The sequence below is a fragment of the Podarcis cretensis genome (genome assembly GCF_951804945.1).
Source record: "Podarcis cretensis genome assembly, chromosome: 2".
NCBI lineage: Eukaryota > Metazoa > Chordata > Lepidosauria > Squamata > Lacertidae > Podarcis > Podarcis cretensis.
In genome coordinates this window covers 91,957,943-91,972,094 of record NC_137171.1, presented here as the reverse complement: position 1 = coordinate 91,972,094, position 14,152 = coordinate 91,957,943, and the positions used below count along the sequence as shown (strand labels likewise).

The following is a 14,152-nucleotide window of genomic DNA, read 5'->3' as shown; positions in this document are numbered from 1 at the left end:
GTGAAAACATATCTAGGCCTGACATCCTGAAACACTAATATTGCATTCTGTTGCATAATGGCATCAGCCTTGTAAGAAAAAGCGAGAGCTAGACCTGATTCCTGTTATTCTTCCGAAGGAGTCTTTTGAGCTGTGCATGATCCCATCGAGGTCGACAAGTGGGAATAAAAGCCATTTCATTTTAAAGGTGAAATGAGCAGTTTTTGTCTGGGAAAGATACAGATACTCCCTTAGTGTCCAGAAATGACTGCAACCCCCTCAATAATGGCTAAAACCTTGTTTGCAGTCTTCAACAATGTAAAGGAAGCATGACTGTGAGTGCAGGTAAGTGGAAGATAAACAAGCTTTGCAAATATTTTATTTTCATGTAGATCATCTGCTTGCACATTGGAAGGGTCAGCAGATGCTGTTAGCAGTTTCATTTATTGTGTCACCTTCTTGACCAATTAATTTATTCAGATTTTTTCCCCCTTCGGTTTTCTCCGGTTGTGTACTTGCAGGCCATTTCTGTTTCAAGCTTTCTCATGTAAATCCTCCAGTATGATAATAGATAATGTACAAGATTCAAATGCCCTTCTCTCTTTCTCTGCTCACTACTCCCATTAAAGATCCTGCAATAATGAGGGGGGTTGATGTTTTCCATGGAGCCATCAGCCAAGTGCTCTAGGGTTCCATGGACAGTATAAGAGCTACACAGAGAACTAGCAGTGGGTGGACTGACCAATATTTTGTCAAGAATGAATCTGAGTAGCTGAATTAATTTTTATCCATGGTCCAGATTTTGTCTGGTTAGGCTCGTAGGCTTGAGCAAATGGCCTAAAGGGCGCACATCCAAGTCATAGTTTGTACAATCCATTGAAGCCCCACAGTTCCAGAATATATAACTGTATTCAGGACTGTATTCAGGCTGCACTGTGGTATATTTTGCAGGAAACGGATACCTTTCATTCTCCTGTCACTGGTGGTTTGTGCAAAACATATGGTGATGCTCTGGTGATGAGGTGATTGTCACCTCCAGTCCAGATTTATATTAGACTGGACCAGATTATTTGACGCTCTGTCAAACATGGATCTATGAGAGAATGGCATCTAAAATTCGGTTCCTCTCTCTCCAACAGAAATGTGACGTGATGAGTATTTGAAAAGGGTGTGGGTCAAAAATGCAAGTCCTCTACTCAAATTGATCTAACCCATTTCGTGTTCAACCCCCTGCCCCTTTGAGCCAGTTCCAAAATGGACTTGAACGCCTTGTGGAGCATGCTTTGGGACACATGCTCCACAGGTCACCAGTCCTTATTCTCCTACAAGTACAGCTCATGTGGGGATTTTGCCTACAATGAGTAACTTGTTTTCTTATAGGATAAATAGATTGGGGATTTACATGGAAAAGAGAAACCAGTTTGTGTTTGTGTCCATCATTTCCCAGCAATATATAGTAATATAAAGTGGTAAGCAGAAATCCCCATGTGAACAAACTTTTCTTCCTGAGGCGGCATGTTCAAACAAATGTTAGTTCTGAAGGAATTAAGAAGGGTTTTTCTTTCTGCATTTTTTCTCTTTTTTTGGTCTGTCATCAATCTCTATCATTCAAAATGTGTAGCGGCCTCAATAAATGGCGCTTGAGGGACCACAGAGCGAGAAACCACTCTGGAAATAGAGAAGTGTGTTTTGGCTGAAACTGCCCTGAATTTCTACCAGCAGGTCTATCTAGCAAGTATTGCTAACTCTAACTGACAGGAACTCTAATGGGTCTAAATAAGTCTTCCTTTCCTAGCACTGCTACCTGAACTTGAGATAACTTTTTCAACTTCAGTGACCCTGCAATCTTGAACCCACAAAATATATGCTCTGTTACTGAGGAATTACCAGGCTTTCTCATATATTCACACACACACACACACACACACACACATACACACATACACACAAACACAGCATACACACATACAACCACAACCACACACCAGGTACACATTATTTATTTTTATTTGTTAAAAGTCTGTGACATCCATTTGATTTCCCAATTTCACTTTGCTGGTTTTGTCAATGGCTTCTGTAACAGGTTAAGGTAAAGGTACCCCTGACCATTAGGTCCAGTCATGGACGACTCTGGGGTTGCGCGCTCATCTCGCTCTATAGGCCGAGGGAGCCGGCATTTGTCTACAGACAGCTTTCCAGGTCATGTGGCCAGCATGACTAAGCCACTTCTGGCAAACCAGAGCAGCGCACAGAAACGGCGTTTACCTTCCCGCCAGAGCGGTACCTATTTATCTACTTGCACTTTGACATGCTTTCAAACTGTTAGGTGGGCAGGAGCTGGGACCGAACAACGGGAGCTCACCCCGTTGAGTGGATTTGAACCACTGACCTTCTGATCGGCAAGCCCTAGGCTCTGTGGTTTAGACCACAGAGCCACCTGCGTCCTTCTGTAATGGGTAGTTTTTCCATAATTAGGTTTCTTGCCAGAAGCAACAAAACGATTAGCTTTTGGAGGCTACTAATTTAGAGGTATGATGAAGGGCATTCTTGCTAGACAAAAAGAAAAGGAGAGGAAAGGAAAAGAGCATCCATAATTTTCCATGGATTTCTATTTCAGTTTTGGCATCTTGTATCGGTACACCATTATATTGGTTTCAAATAGTGACTGCTAATAGAGAAATGTTTATGAATATGAAATTACATTTTTTCATCGGCTGCATGTATCCAAAAGCCCCAGACCAGGTTACTTTTTATTAGATGGGTCATGTGGCAGATCTATGTTGCACTAAAGAGGGGTTCATGTGAACTTTTGTGTGTTGAAACATGTGTGAAGGAATCACTTGCATTGGCTAGGCCTTCTGCCTGCCAGTGGGGTGGGTGTGTTCAGAGGCTGCAAATGTCTCTTTAATTTAAGCTAAAGGGATGGAGACCCCTTTATTCTAAACTTTACAGCTGTTTCTCCCTTACACTGCCTCTGGACTTCGATTGAAGGGGGCACATTAGCACTGGAGAGCATGGCCATTCACTGCTTAGCCAAACTTAAGAACCATCAATAAGTGCCAGAACTAAGACGCATATCCCCCAAAATCTGAGGGATTTGAATTGCGGTTGACATAGAGGGAGCTTATTGTGTATAGTTTACTTAATTGAAGTAAAATTGGTTTTATAGGGGTGTTTTAACTTGGAACTGTTTAAATTGTATTGTTTATGGATAAATTTTGATGTATTGTTTTTAGATATGGGCCAATGGCCGTAATAAACCAATCAATCAAATCACTGCATTGGTGTGTGAAAACCCCTTTAGCTTAAACTTTAGACACAGCTTTTGCAGATTGCAGATGCCTAAATCAAATTCAGACTTCAGTGTTCATTAAACTATTTCCAATTTTAAGAAATCTCTATAACTTACAAGGTTGTAAGAAGTTATGCATGGCTAGATGAGCATTTACTGTGTTGCAAAGGAAACGAGAGAGAGAATGCCCAAATATTTCAGCTGATAAAACAAATTTCATCATTTCAACAATCCTGGATCCTACATGCAATTATTTCCTATATCATCTCCCTAATAACCTTTATATCATTTGCTTATTATTTGCTTCTTGTGTGAAATTTTAATTCTATTTTCTCTTTCTCAGCAACAGCCCTCATTTACTTGGTGGTGGATTAACATGGCTATATCCGTTTTACCCAAATATATGTACAGAATTTTAGCAGAAAATGGATTGTTTCCATGATGCCATCTGTGCACACATTCGTTTTCCTTTGTGGTTACTAAGGGCTGCTTGATAGCTACTTCCAGATAACCAGTCATATTTACTTTGCATTCTTTTACCCATAGATGGATGAAATGCAGTGGGGCAAAGGAACAAAGAAGGTCCCTACTTCGGTCTGCAGCCTTCCCTGTAAACCGGGAGAACGAAAGAGGATTATTAAAGGGATGAGCTGCTGTTGGCAATGTGAGCTATGTGATGGATACCAATACCAGTCTGACGAAGTAACCTGCAAGATCTGCTCCTACAGTCAACGGCCAAATGAGAATCGTACAGGGTGCAGCCCTATCCCTATTGTGAAGCTGGAGTGGCATTCCCCGTGGGCGGTCATCCCGGTCTTCTTGGCCATGCTTGGAATTATTGCCACCATTTTTGTTATGGCAACCTTCATTCGATACAACGACACCCCCATTGTGCGGGCTTCTGGAAGGGAACTCAGCTATGTTCTATTGACAGGAATATTTCTGTGTTATATCATCACATTCTTGATGATTGCCAAGCCAGATGTTGCCGTGTGCTCCTTCCGACGTATCTTCTTAGGATTGGGGATGTGCATAAGTTACGCAGCTCTGTTGACTAAAACAAACCGCATCTACCGCATATTTGAACAGGGCAAAAAATCAGTGACAGCACCCCGGCTTATTAGTCCAACGTCACAACTAGCAATTACTTCAAGTTTGATATCAGTACAGCTTCTTGGGGTTTTTATTTGGTTTGCAGTTGACCCACCAAACAGTATAATAGATTATGATGAGCATAAGCCTATGGAACCAGATCAAGCCAGAGGAGTCCTCAAATGTGACATTACGGATCTACAAATCATATGTTCTTTGGGGTATAGCATTCTCCTCATGGTTACATGTACTGTCTATGCTATCAAGACTCGGGGTGTCCCGGAGAATTTTAATGAAGCCAAACCCATTGGATTCACTATGTACACGACTTGTATAGTATGGCTTGCCTTTATTCCAATATTTTTTTGCACTTCCCATGCAGCTGAAAAGGTAGGTGAAAATCAAGTAACTCATGGGATGATTTTTCCTATAAATTATATATGGAAGTTTTTATTTAAACGTGCTTTTGGAAATGGGCTAAATGTCTTGGCAAAAATGGTTCCTTACAGCTACAGCAATACACGATGTATTTGCCTCCCCCTTCCTGCAGCTAGTTTGTAAGTCGTTTGTTTGATGAAGTGGCAGATGATGGTCAGTAAGAATCAGCTGATCCATCAGTTCCTTCTGTTTGAGCTGCACCTTTTTTTTAACATAATGGATAGAGCGTTACTATTTTAATGGGAGGGACAGCTCATTGCTTTGATTACAGTTTATAAAGTCAGCATCTATTAAAAATAGTTTTATGTCCTAATCTGCATTTTGGGAATTCAGAACCACGGGGCGCAAAGGATCGCTGAGATGCGTTTCTCAAACTAGGTATTGTGGTGCAATCCTGTTAACATGAATAGACTATACCCAGTGGTAAGTATATAAAAGATTGCAGCTTTTGTCGTGGAAAATATGGCTACAATTTCTAAATATGAAGGTTCAGTGTTGCCATAACCAAGCTGTTGTTTTTTTACTTGTACACATTGCAGCGTGGAGCCTACTTGTGTAGGTTCCCTGTGCAATTGGAAATCTTGTAAGATCAGAGTTATAAATTGTGCAGGGAGCCTACAAAAATAGAGAAGGATCTCCACTGCAGAAGTTTAATCCTCAGAAGGTGGAAGGCTGCAGCGACAGTGATGCAAAGGAAGGGAGTTGTTGCTTGAAGAGTACTGTAGACTTAAACATATGCATGAATGTCTAATTGACTTTATTGTGCCTTAGTGGAAGGAGATTCCACAACTTCCTTGGAAATACATTTTGCATTATAACTCTTTTGGGTTTTGCTTCCAATATTGTATCCACTTTCTAAAATGTATTTCTTCAATTTAGTTAGGAGGATGTCTTCTGAATTGGTGACAAAAGTTTTCCTAACGTCAGGATACATTATATCCACAGTAGTCCTTCTTGTCCATTATACCCATTTCCACATCAAAGAAGAAATTTTGGGTTGGTTGGTATGATTTGTTGTTAACAAATGCATTTTGACTGCTAGGAGTACATATACTTGCATAACAGACTTGTCATCCAAACAAGTTTTGCTCAGTGCTTTTGTACTTGCCTATTATTATAACCATTTCTCAGACAAAACTAGATTGTATGCTTCTTCTTCTTTTTACTTTTTAAATTTAATTTCCTTCTGCCTACAGAATTTGGGATCTGAAGCAATCATTGTCAGCAGACCATGTTTTGTAATATCAGACACTATATATATATATATATATATATATATATATATATATATACACACACACACACACATGCACTGGTGGAGGAAGAGGAGTGCAGGGGGAGCGCACCACTCCCAGCAGTGCTATCCTGGTGGCGTGCCATTGCGGCTGCCCCCCCCCACCCGCGCTAGGTGCCACACCCCTGCAGGTGGCATGTCCTGCCCCCAGGATGTGTGCCACGCCCCTGTGGGCGGTGTGCCACTCCCCCGGGACACGTGCCAGCCCCACCCCACCTGCTCTCCACCACCCAGTGCCGGAGTATGAAGCTCCGCCACTGTCTCTACGGAGACAGTTATCACTTAGCTTAGTAAGTGACATTGCACATATGTATAACAAAGCAGGGTACAGTGTGATTCATTGATCTCACCTGTTAGAAGGCCATGTGCAGATAACATTTGCAAGTCCTATTCCATTTACAGCAGTGAACTAACCAGCTAATTATTCATAAAATCAAAGCTGATTCTGTGACCAGGCAACAATTTACCAAACTAGATGTGATGTCTAGAGTTTCGTGAATGGAACTATCATAATTTCTAATACTGGGAAATAAACTGCATTAAGATAATAGTATTGCTAGGCCTTTGAATGTTTCTCCTTGTACCATTTTCCTCATTCAAATCCCTTCTGAATGCATTTTGAAATGTTCAGGTACATGTGCATTGGGTTGTGGTCCCTATATATTGATTTAGGTTTTCCTATAATACCGGAATGGATAACATCTAGCTTTACTAGTTCTTACAACATTTACATGCTGAAAAATGGCATTATATTATAGACTATAACAAGGGACTGTAATGATGCCTTGGAATAAAATTAAACTATATGAAAATGTGAAGAGAACAAGAGCTATTGATGGTTTAATGGTAACATTTCTGGAGGCTTTGTTATATTAAAGAAGTTTTTAATATTAGAAAATATTCAGGAACTTAAATCAGAAGCAATAAAAATTGTCTTGGTATTGATATTTTTATAAGACATAATAATATAAATATGACCAGCACATTTTAATGTGACTAAGAAATAGGGATTTATATATTAAAATGTGCACATTCTGATTTTACAACAAGCACATTGTGTGTGGCCAGCATTAACCCCAATTATACACATATAATTATTTAGCCTAATCACTGTCTTGCAATAAAAAATTAGTTTTCAGCAGAATCTTTTCTGTGCTAACATGATGGGAAGAGATATATACTGTGGTGAGGGAACTGGGTTTGTAATGGAGGGAGAAAATGTTTGGGAAAGAACTGCAGGTGTCCTTACAACCCTTCCTTCTTGTTCAGACTTGTGAAACCCCTTGGAACTATGAGGAAAGGAAATATTAAAAAAGAAGAAGAATATAGATGCTGTTGTGATATTGTGGAGACACAGGAGTTCAAGTAACTCTCTGCCCTCCTATGATTTATTTAGTTAAAATTATTTCTATCACACTTTGTGGTTAACATACAAAGCAATTTAAAAAATAAAAATCATACAAACCAACATAAGAGTGTAGCCGATTAAAAGCTGAAGGTAACGTGGTTGCTTATTTCAGAGACTATTAGGTAAAGCCATTTACCATAAGCAAGGCTGGATTTAGGTTTGATGGGGCCCTAAGCTACTGAAGGTAATGGGGCCCTTTATATGTCCAGCTGTCCTTTGTCAACAACAAATTGTCACTGTTTTTTGTGTTGAATATATGCTATATGGTAATATATGGACCTAATAGGTATCTAAAGCCATTTGCAAAGAACAAAATATGTATTTTACCAAAGTAATTGTTGAACTGAAATGCAATTAAGAAGAAGTATATTAATAGTGAAATACAATTAAGTAGAGGTATATTAATAGTGAAATAATTATTAAACTCTAACTTAAAATGATTTTTTATTCATAACAAACTTAATAATGCAAACACATTGGCATTTGACAATAACAAAAGTTTAATTTTATTTGTTTTTTATCTTATATTTTGGAAATCTACATCCAGTTGTTTTTTTCCTTTAATTTTTTTGGGGGCCCCAAGAGAGTGGGCCCCTAAGTTATAGCTTGTTTAGTTTATATGTAAATCCGGGCACTGCATGTGCCCATGCTACTGCCTTACCAACAATTAGCACATCAGCTCATCTGAAGGCATTCTTCTTATAGAGATCGATACCTTAACAGATCTTACTGTGCTAGCTTTCTTCCTTATGAGAACGATGACTTCCTTGTAATTGAATTGTGAACAGCTGAATCAAAGTCTTTCTCCACAGCAATGGGGAGTTCAGAATAGCTGACATCCCCGACTCACCATTCGCTGTCCAACTAAACACCGTGGTGCAGCACAGCTTATTAACCTCTCCCTTTGGCAGCGAGTGTTGTACAAATGAAATGCTAGTGATAATGCTGCCAATATAATTGGCCTGGACAACAAAACTGTTTTAAATTCTCCCCAGATCTGTGGCTACCTTGATCAGGAGCAAAGGCAGCCTCCGAGAAGTGTTAGACCAATTATAGAAGCTATAGGTTTATACTAGGATCAATACAAAGTGGCACTTGAAAAGAGCAAAAACAGCCCCTGTAAGGTCAAGCCAAGCACAGCTAAATCAATAAGCCAAATTGAATCAAAATATTAGAATAGCAAAGTGAGACGATAAGGAGTTGAGTGAGTCAAGCAAGTTCTCTAGCAAATTATTCATGTGACTGACACACAAAGCATATAATTATTCTCTGAAAGCTGCTCCCTTTTCCAACAAATGCCTTTCTAATTCTTACTGTATTTTTGTTCTTAGTTTTTAAAGCCAGTATACATTGTCAAGAAATCAGTATGCATTTAAGCCAGTATACATTGTCATCAAATGCTTGGGGCTGTTTCACACATAACACTTACGTATTAGAAAAGGAATAATATGTCCGTATATAGTACTTGCCGATCAGAGAGTTGGCAGTTCAAATCCCTGGGACGGGGTGAGCTCCCATTGCTCGGTCCCTGTTCCTGCCAACCTAGCAGTTTGAAAGCACCTCAAAGTACAAGTAGATAAATAGGTACCGCTCCGGCGGGAAGGTAAACAGCGTTTCCGTGCGCTGCTCTGGTTCACCAGAAGCGGCTTAGTCATGCTGGCCACATGACCCGGAAGCTGAACGCCGACTCCCTCGGCCAATAAAGTGAGATGAGCGCTGCAACCCCAGAGTCAACCACGACTGGACCTAATGGTCAGGGGTCCCTTTACCTTTACCTTTATATCATTATCTGTACAGCATTATGTGATACCCATGCCTGTGCATATTTTGTTACATGAACACATACTAAAAAGTCACATTCACAATGATCCACATGGATTTGTTTATGCTTTTCCCTACACAGAGTTTATTTATGTGCAAAGCTCATTAGCGAATGCTCAAGTGTTCCTTGGCAAAGCAGGCATTGTTGAAACTGTTCCCCGGAGGTAGACAGTTATAAATATCCCACAACACCGGTCTGGGGGCCAAATTATATTTCATTAAATGCAAGATCAGAATTAATAGGCCTGTTTGATGGGTTGCTGTTGGGTAAACAACAACTGCTGTAAAGGCTGGGATATGTGAAGAGCGGGGTTAAACATCCCTTCGTGTGCCATGGTCCTAAGGAAAATCACCCTCACACCACTATAGCAGTTGCCTTCCCACAGCAAACAGAAGCTTCAGGAGGGTGATTTTCATTGAAATGGCAGAGCGTGGATCAAGGGTTAACTCTCCTCCTTACCCACATGTTGTGCTCCCCCACAGCTGTTATTTAACAACAGCAAACTAGAAAAGTTAGCCATAGTCACAAATAGACCCTAAGGCAAATTTTGGCCCTGAGAAAACAAAGCTCTTTGCAGAAGCAATGTGAAAGTGCTTATCATACCAGAACAAACTCTCCTTGGGGCTAATGTGTGTCTTCAATCATGTATTTTTCTGAGCATCCATTAAAGAAATTCATGTTTAGGTTGGGTTTTGAGGATGTGTGGGAGGATCAAGTGCTTTTGTTGTCAGAAGTGCATTCTGCAAGGTTTTTACTATTGTATATGAACCCAAGCCATCCATTTTATCTAGCAGTATTGCACTCATAGAAGGTGGCTAGAATTATGATCTTGGAACTTATCAATATTTTTCAGCATGCTGAAATGATGTCAAGGCACTCTTTGAGATGTCTGTGTCTGTAAAGCTGTAGGCAAGGTGCTCTAGCAATTTTTTAAAAAAAAAATCAGAAATTTTTAAAAGTGTATGGATAGAGCAAGAGAAACAGTATGCATACTTCTTTCTGCCTAGCTGCAGTGAAGAGTAGCATGGTTAGGAGCTGGCATTGATCACTGTGTTCCCACAGAAGCTGTGTCCATCATCACTCAGCCTGACTTCCTCTCCTGAGTTGCTCTTCCTGTGTTCAAGCATCCAATTGAAGAATATCTCACTGCATCTTGCTGTGAAGTCTAATTGGGGATATATTTAGGCTTCTTTGAACTTTTATAAACTATCATTATTATCTGAAAGGCGTTAGTAATCTCTTAACATTGATTCTGTGTTTGAATATGCTTAGTGGGGAAAGTGTGAGGAATATAAGCAGCTAATTCATCGCCTCTAGATAAACCTTTGATTTCATGTCCCAGTTGCAGAGGCCTCTGTCACATCCTCCCATTCCATGTATCTTTACTAGCAGGAAATGTGAAGCCCTTAATCCCATTTGCTGTTGAAACCAACTACCCTCTCTCCTCTGGTGACATTTTATTTTTTTTAAATGGCCTTTTCATTCAAATCAGTGGGAGAATGAGAATGTGCCAGGTCCATTTGGCAAGATGAATGAACACACACATTTACTGAAAGTGTGGAAAAGGCAAAGTAAACAATGGGTGGGTGTCCTGTGCCAGCATTTCCTTCTCCCATGTGCTATTCTGGGGGTTCTCCCAAATGCCTTGGGTGAATTTTGGGAGCATGGGGAGAGTAACGGAGGACACCATTGTGGAAGCTGAAGGCCTTGTGCAGAGCTTGTGCCGATGGGACTCGTTTGGTTCACCCTACACAATGTAATTCTCAGGCACATAAAAAAAGTTGTATTTAGTAATTTCACATTTGCAAAATATTACTGTACCTACTGCACATTTAGGGGGGTGAGGCGCTATTCCCTGTTTGGTTGTCCTGCGAAATATTGCTTGACTGTTGAGGCTAATTTGTGTTTCACCAGGAAAGTGAATGTGTGCCATATCAACAAATGCTTGATGTAGTAGTTGCTATAGCAACAATATTATTCCTGGTGTCAGTGTCCCAAGCCTTCCAGGGAACCATTTGTCAAGGTTGCTAAACTATAATACAGAGCTTTCAACTGTCCCATGCTTCCTCTGCTCTCTCAAAATATAAGGTTATGTTTAGTTGTACAGCTCTACAAAAATGTGAAGATACTTTGAAATCTCATAGTGAAGGTGATTTTGTCCAGTTTATGTAGGATTCATTGACTAGAAAATTATGACTTGTAATGTGGTCAGATTCTCACTAGTGATAATAGGGTTATTGTTTTACTTGCGTTTACCTCTTTTAGGGACTAATACTACTTTAGATTGTACAGCTTTACAACTCCATGGAACTGTAGCTCTGTAAGATCTTTTAAAAAACAACATGAAATGCCCTTTAACTTTTACAATGTTGATCTGACAGCCTTTGCCTAGGTTCCCTCATGCTATAGATGGTGGCTAACAGATTGAGGTTGAATCCTGACAAGACAGAAGTACTGTTTTTGGGGGACAGGAGGCGGGCAGGTGTAGAGGATTCCCTGGTCCTGAATGGGGTAACTGTGCCCCTGAAGGACCAGGTGCGCAGCCTGGGAGTCATTTTGGACTCACAGCTGTCCATGGAGGCACAGGTCAAATCTGTGTCCAGGGCAGCTGTTTACCAGCTCCATCTGGTACGTAGGCTGAGACCCTATCTGCCTGCGGACTGTCTCACCAGAGTGGTGCATGCTCTGGTTATCTCCCGCTTGGACTACTGCAATGCACTCTACGTGGGGCTACCTTTGAAGGTGACTCGGAAACTACAACTAATCCAGAATGCGGCAGCTAGACTGGTGACTGGGGGCGGCCGCCGAGACCATATAACACCAGTCTTGAAAGACCTACATTGGCTCCCAGTACGTTTCCGAGCACAATTCAAAGTGTTGGTGCTGACCTTTAAAGCCCTAAATGGCCTCAGTCCAGTATACCTGTAGGAGCGTCTCCACCCCCATCATTCTGCCCGGACGCTGAGGTCCAGCGCCGAGGGCCTTCTGGCGGTTCCCTCATTGCGAGAAACAAAGCTACAGGGAACCAGGCAGAGGGCCTTCTCGGTAGTGGCGCCCACCCTGTGGAACACACTTCCAGCAGATGTCAAAGCGATAAACAACTACCTGACATTCAGAAGACATCTTAAGGCAGCCCTGTTCAGGGAAGTTTTTAACGTGTGATATTTTACTGTATTTTTGGCTTCTATGGAAGCCGCCCAGAGTGGCTGGGGAGGCCCAGCCAGATGGGCGGGGTATAAATAAATTATTATTATTATTATTATTATTATTATTATTATTATTATTATTATTGGAATTACATGAGCATCCTATTTAGGCAGCAGTTCTTCTTATCCATGGGCACTGGAGCCAACTGTAGGGCACTGGCGGAGGAAGAGGCGTGCGGGGGGAGTGCACCGCCCCTGGCAGCGCGATCCTGGTGGGGTGCCATTGAGGCTGTTCCCCCCACCTGCTCTGTGCGCCACGCCCCTACGGGCAGTGTGCCACACCCCAGGACATGCGCCATGCCCCTACGGGTAGTGTGCCATGCCCCCAGGACATGCGCCAGCCCCGCCCCTGCCTGCTCTCCACTCCCTGGTGCCAGAGCATGAAGCTCCGCCACTGCTGTAAGGGTTCCTGGGTGCCCAGGCACCCGCTTAAATTTTGTCGTGGGTGTACACCTCCTGCACCACAGGGCCTTCAACATGATTTCCAGAGCCTCATCAAGCACCAGAGGTCACATCTGAGGCCTTAGGAACCCTTGGGGGTGGAGTCCAAGGCCTCACAGATGGTAGCTGAGGGCTCATGGGGCCTCCAATGTGACACATAGCACACATAGTGCATCAAGACATCATGATGGCACATACCGTCAGCATGCTGCTGGGCACCCATAATCTGGGGCCCAAGTTGGCGCCCCTGTTCATGGGCTTTGCAGGTGTGAAAGACTTCTTAGAACTGGAACTATGAGAAAATGATCTTAGCATTACTTATTTAAGCTTCCAAAACCATTGATCAGCATGATCAATTGTTGTTTAAGAAAGTAATAAAATAATTAACCAATCTGATTGTAGTCCAAACTGACACCTGTAATAATGCTCTAAGCCACATATGCACCTCTCTTGAATCAAGCATCCATCCACAGACATGCAAACAATTTTAATTAGCATTAAATTACTTCTGTGTATAGGTTAATAATTTCAGTGTATTGTTTAATAGAGCTATATTCATCACAATGTATCCAAGATACCCTTAGTTTGTACTAAAATAATGTTACATTTCTTCAACTCTCCAGCCCATATCACATTTTGGGCAAAATTAGACGGGATACTTAATACATTTTTTTCCATTTCATGTGCCCCCTTTAAAAATGGAAAGAGCAGCTTTTGGGAGTGAGGACTGTTGAGGTGGAGGCTTGCAGAAGGTAGAGAGGAGAAGTTTAACATTACCTCCTCTGTTGGGATCCTGACTAAAACCTCTTCTTTAAAACTGCTATTTGCTTTGGGAGGGAATCTTCCATTAACACCAGTTGCTATTAGCGGGGGCCAATAGAACATATGTTTAACCTCTTGGTATGTCCTACTAGGTTTCTTTATCAGTTAAAGTAAGACAGAAAATAAATTGCCAAAGTCCTTAATCAGTGGGCATCCCATTTGCTGAGTTTAAGCTTAAATATATTCATTTCAGAACTGGCAACTGATGCCCATGATGTTAAAAAATATAGCACTTGGGGGTGGGGGGATGAGCTACACTATAGCCATGTTAATCTCCCACAAAATTGTTCTGAGCTAGTTTGGGGCGGTTAACATTTTTAAATATTCAAGGTGTTATTGCTGGATTTAATGACCTGAC

The 14,152-nt window shown here is 41.3% G+C and overlaps 1 protein-coding gene across 2 annotated transcripts in view; it reads left to right on the top strand.

Annotated features, from left to right (window-relative positions):
* The window catches only part of GRM7 (glutamate metabotropic receptor 7), a 399,138-nt gene that overhangs the window by 311,315 nt on the left and 73,671 nt on the right, over window positions 1-14,152 (top strand). For both annotated transcript variants that reach the window (XM_079959692.1, XM_079959691.1), the window contains exon 8: window positions 3,818-4,753. In XM_079959692.1, the coding sequence (XP_079815818.1) occupies window positions 3,818-4,753 (936 nt within the window). The remainder of the gene's footprint in view (window positions 1-3,817; window positions 4,754-14,152) is intronic.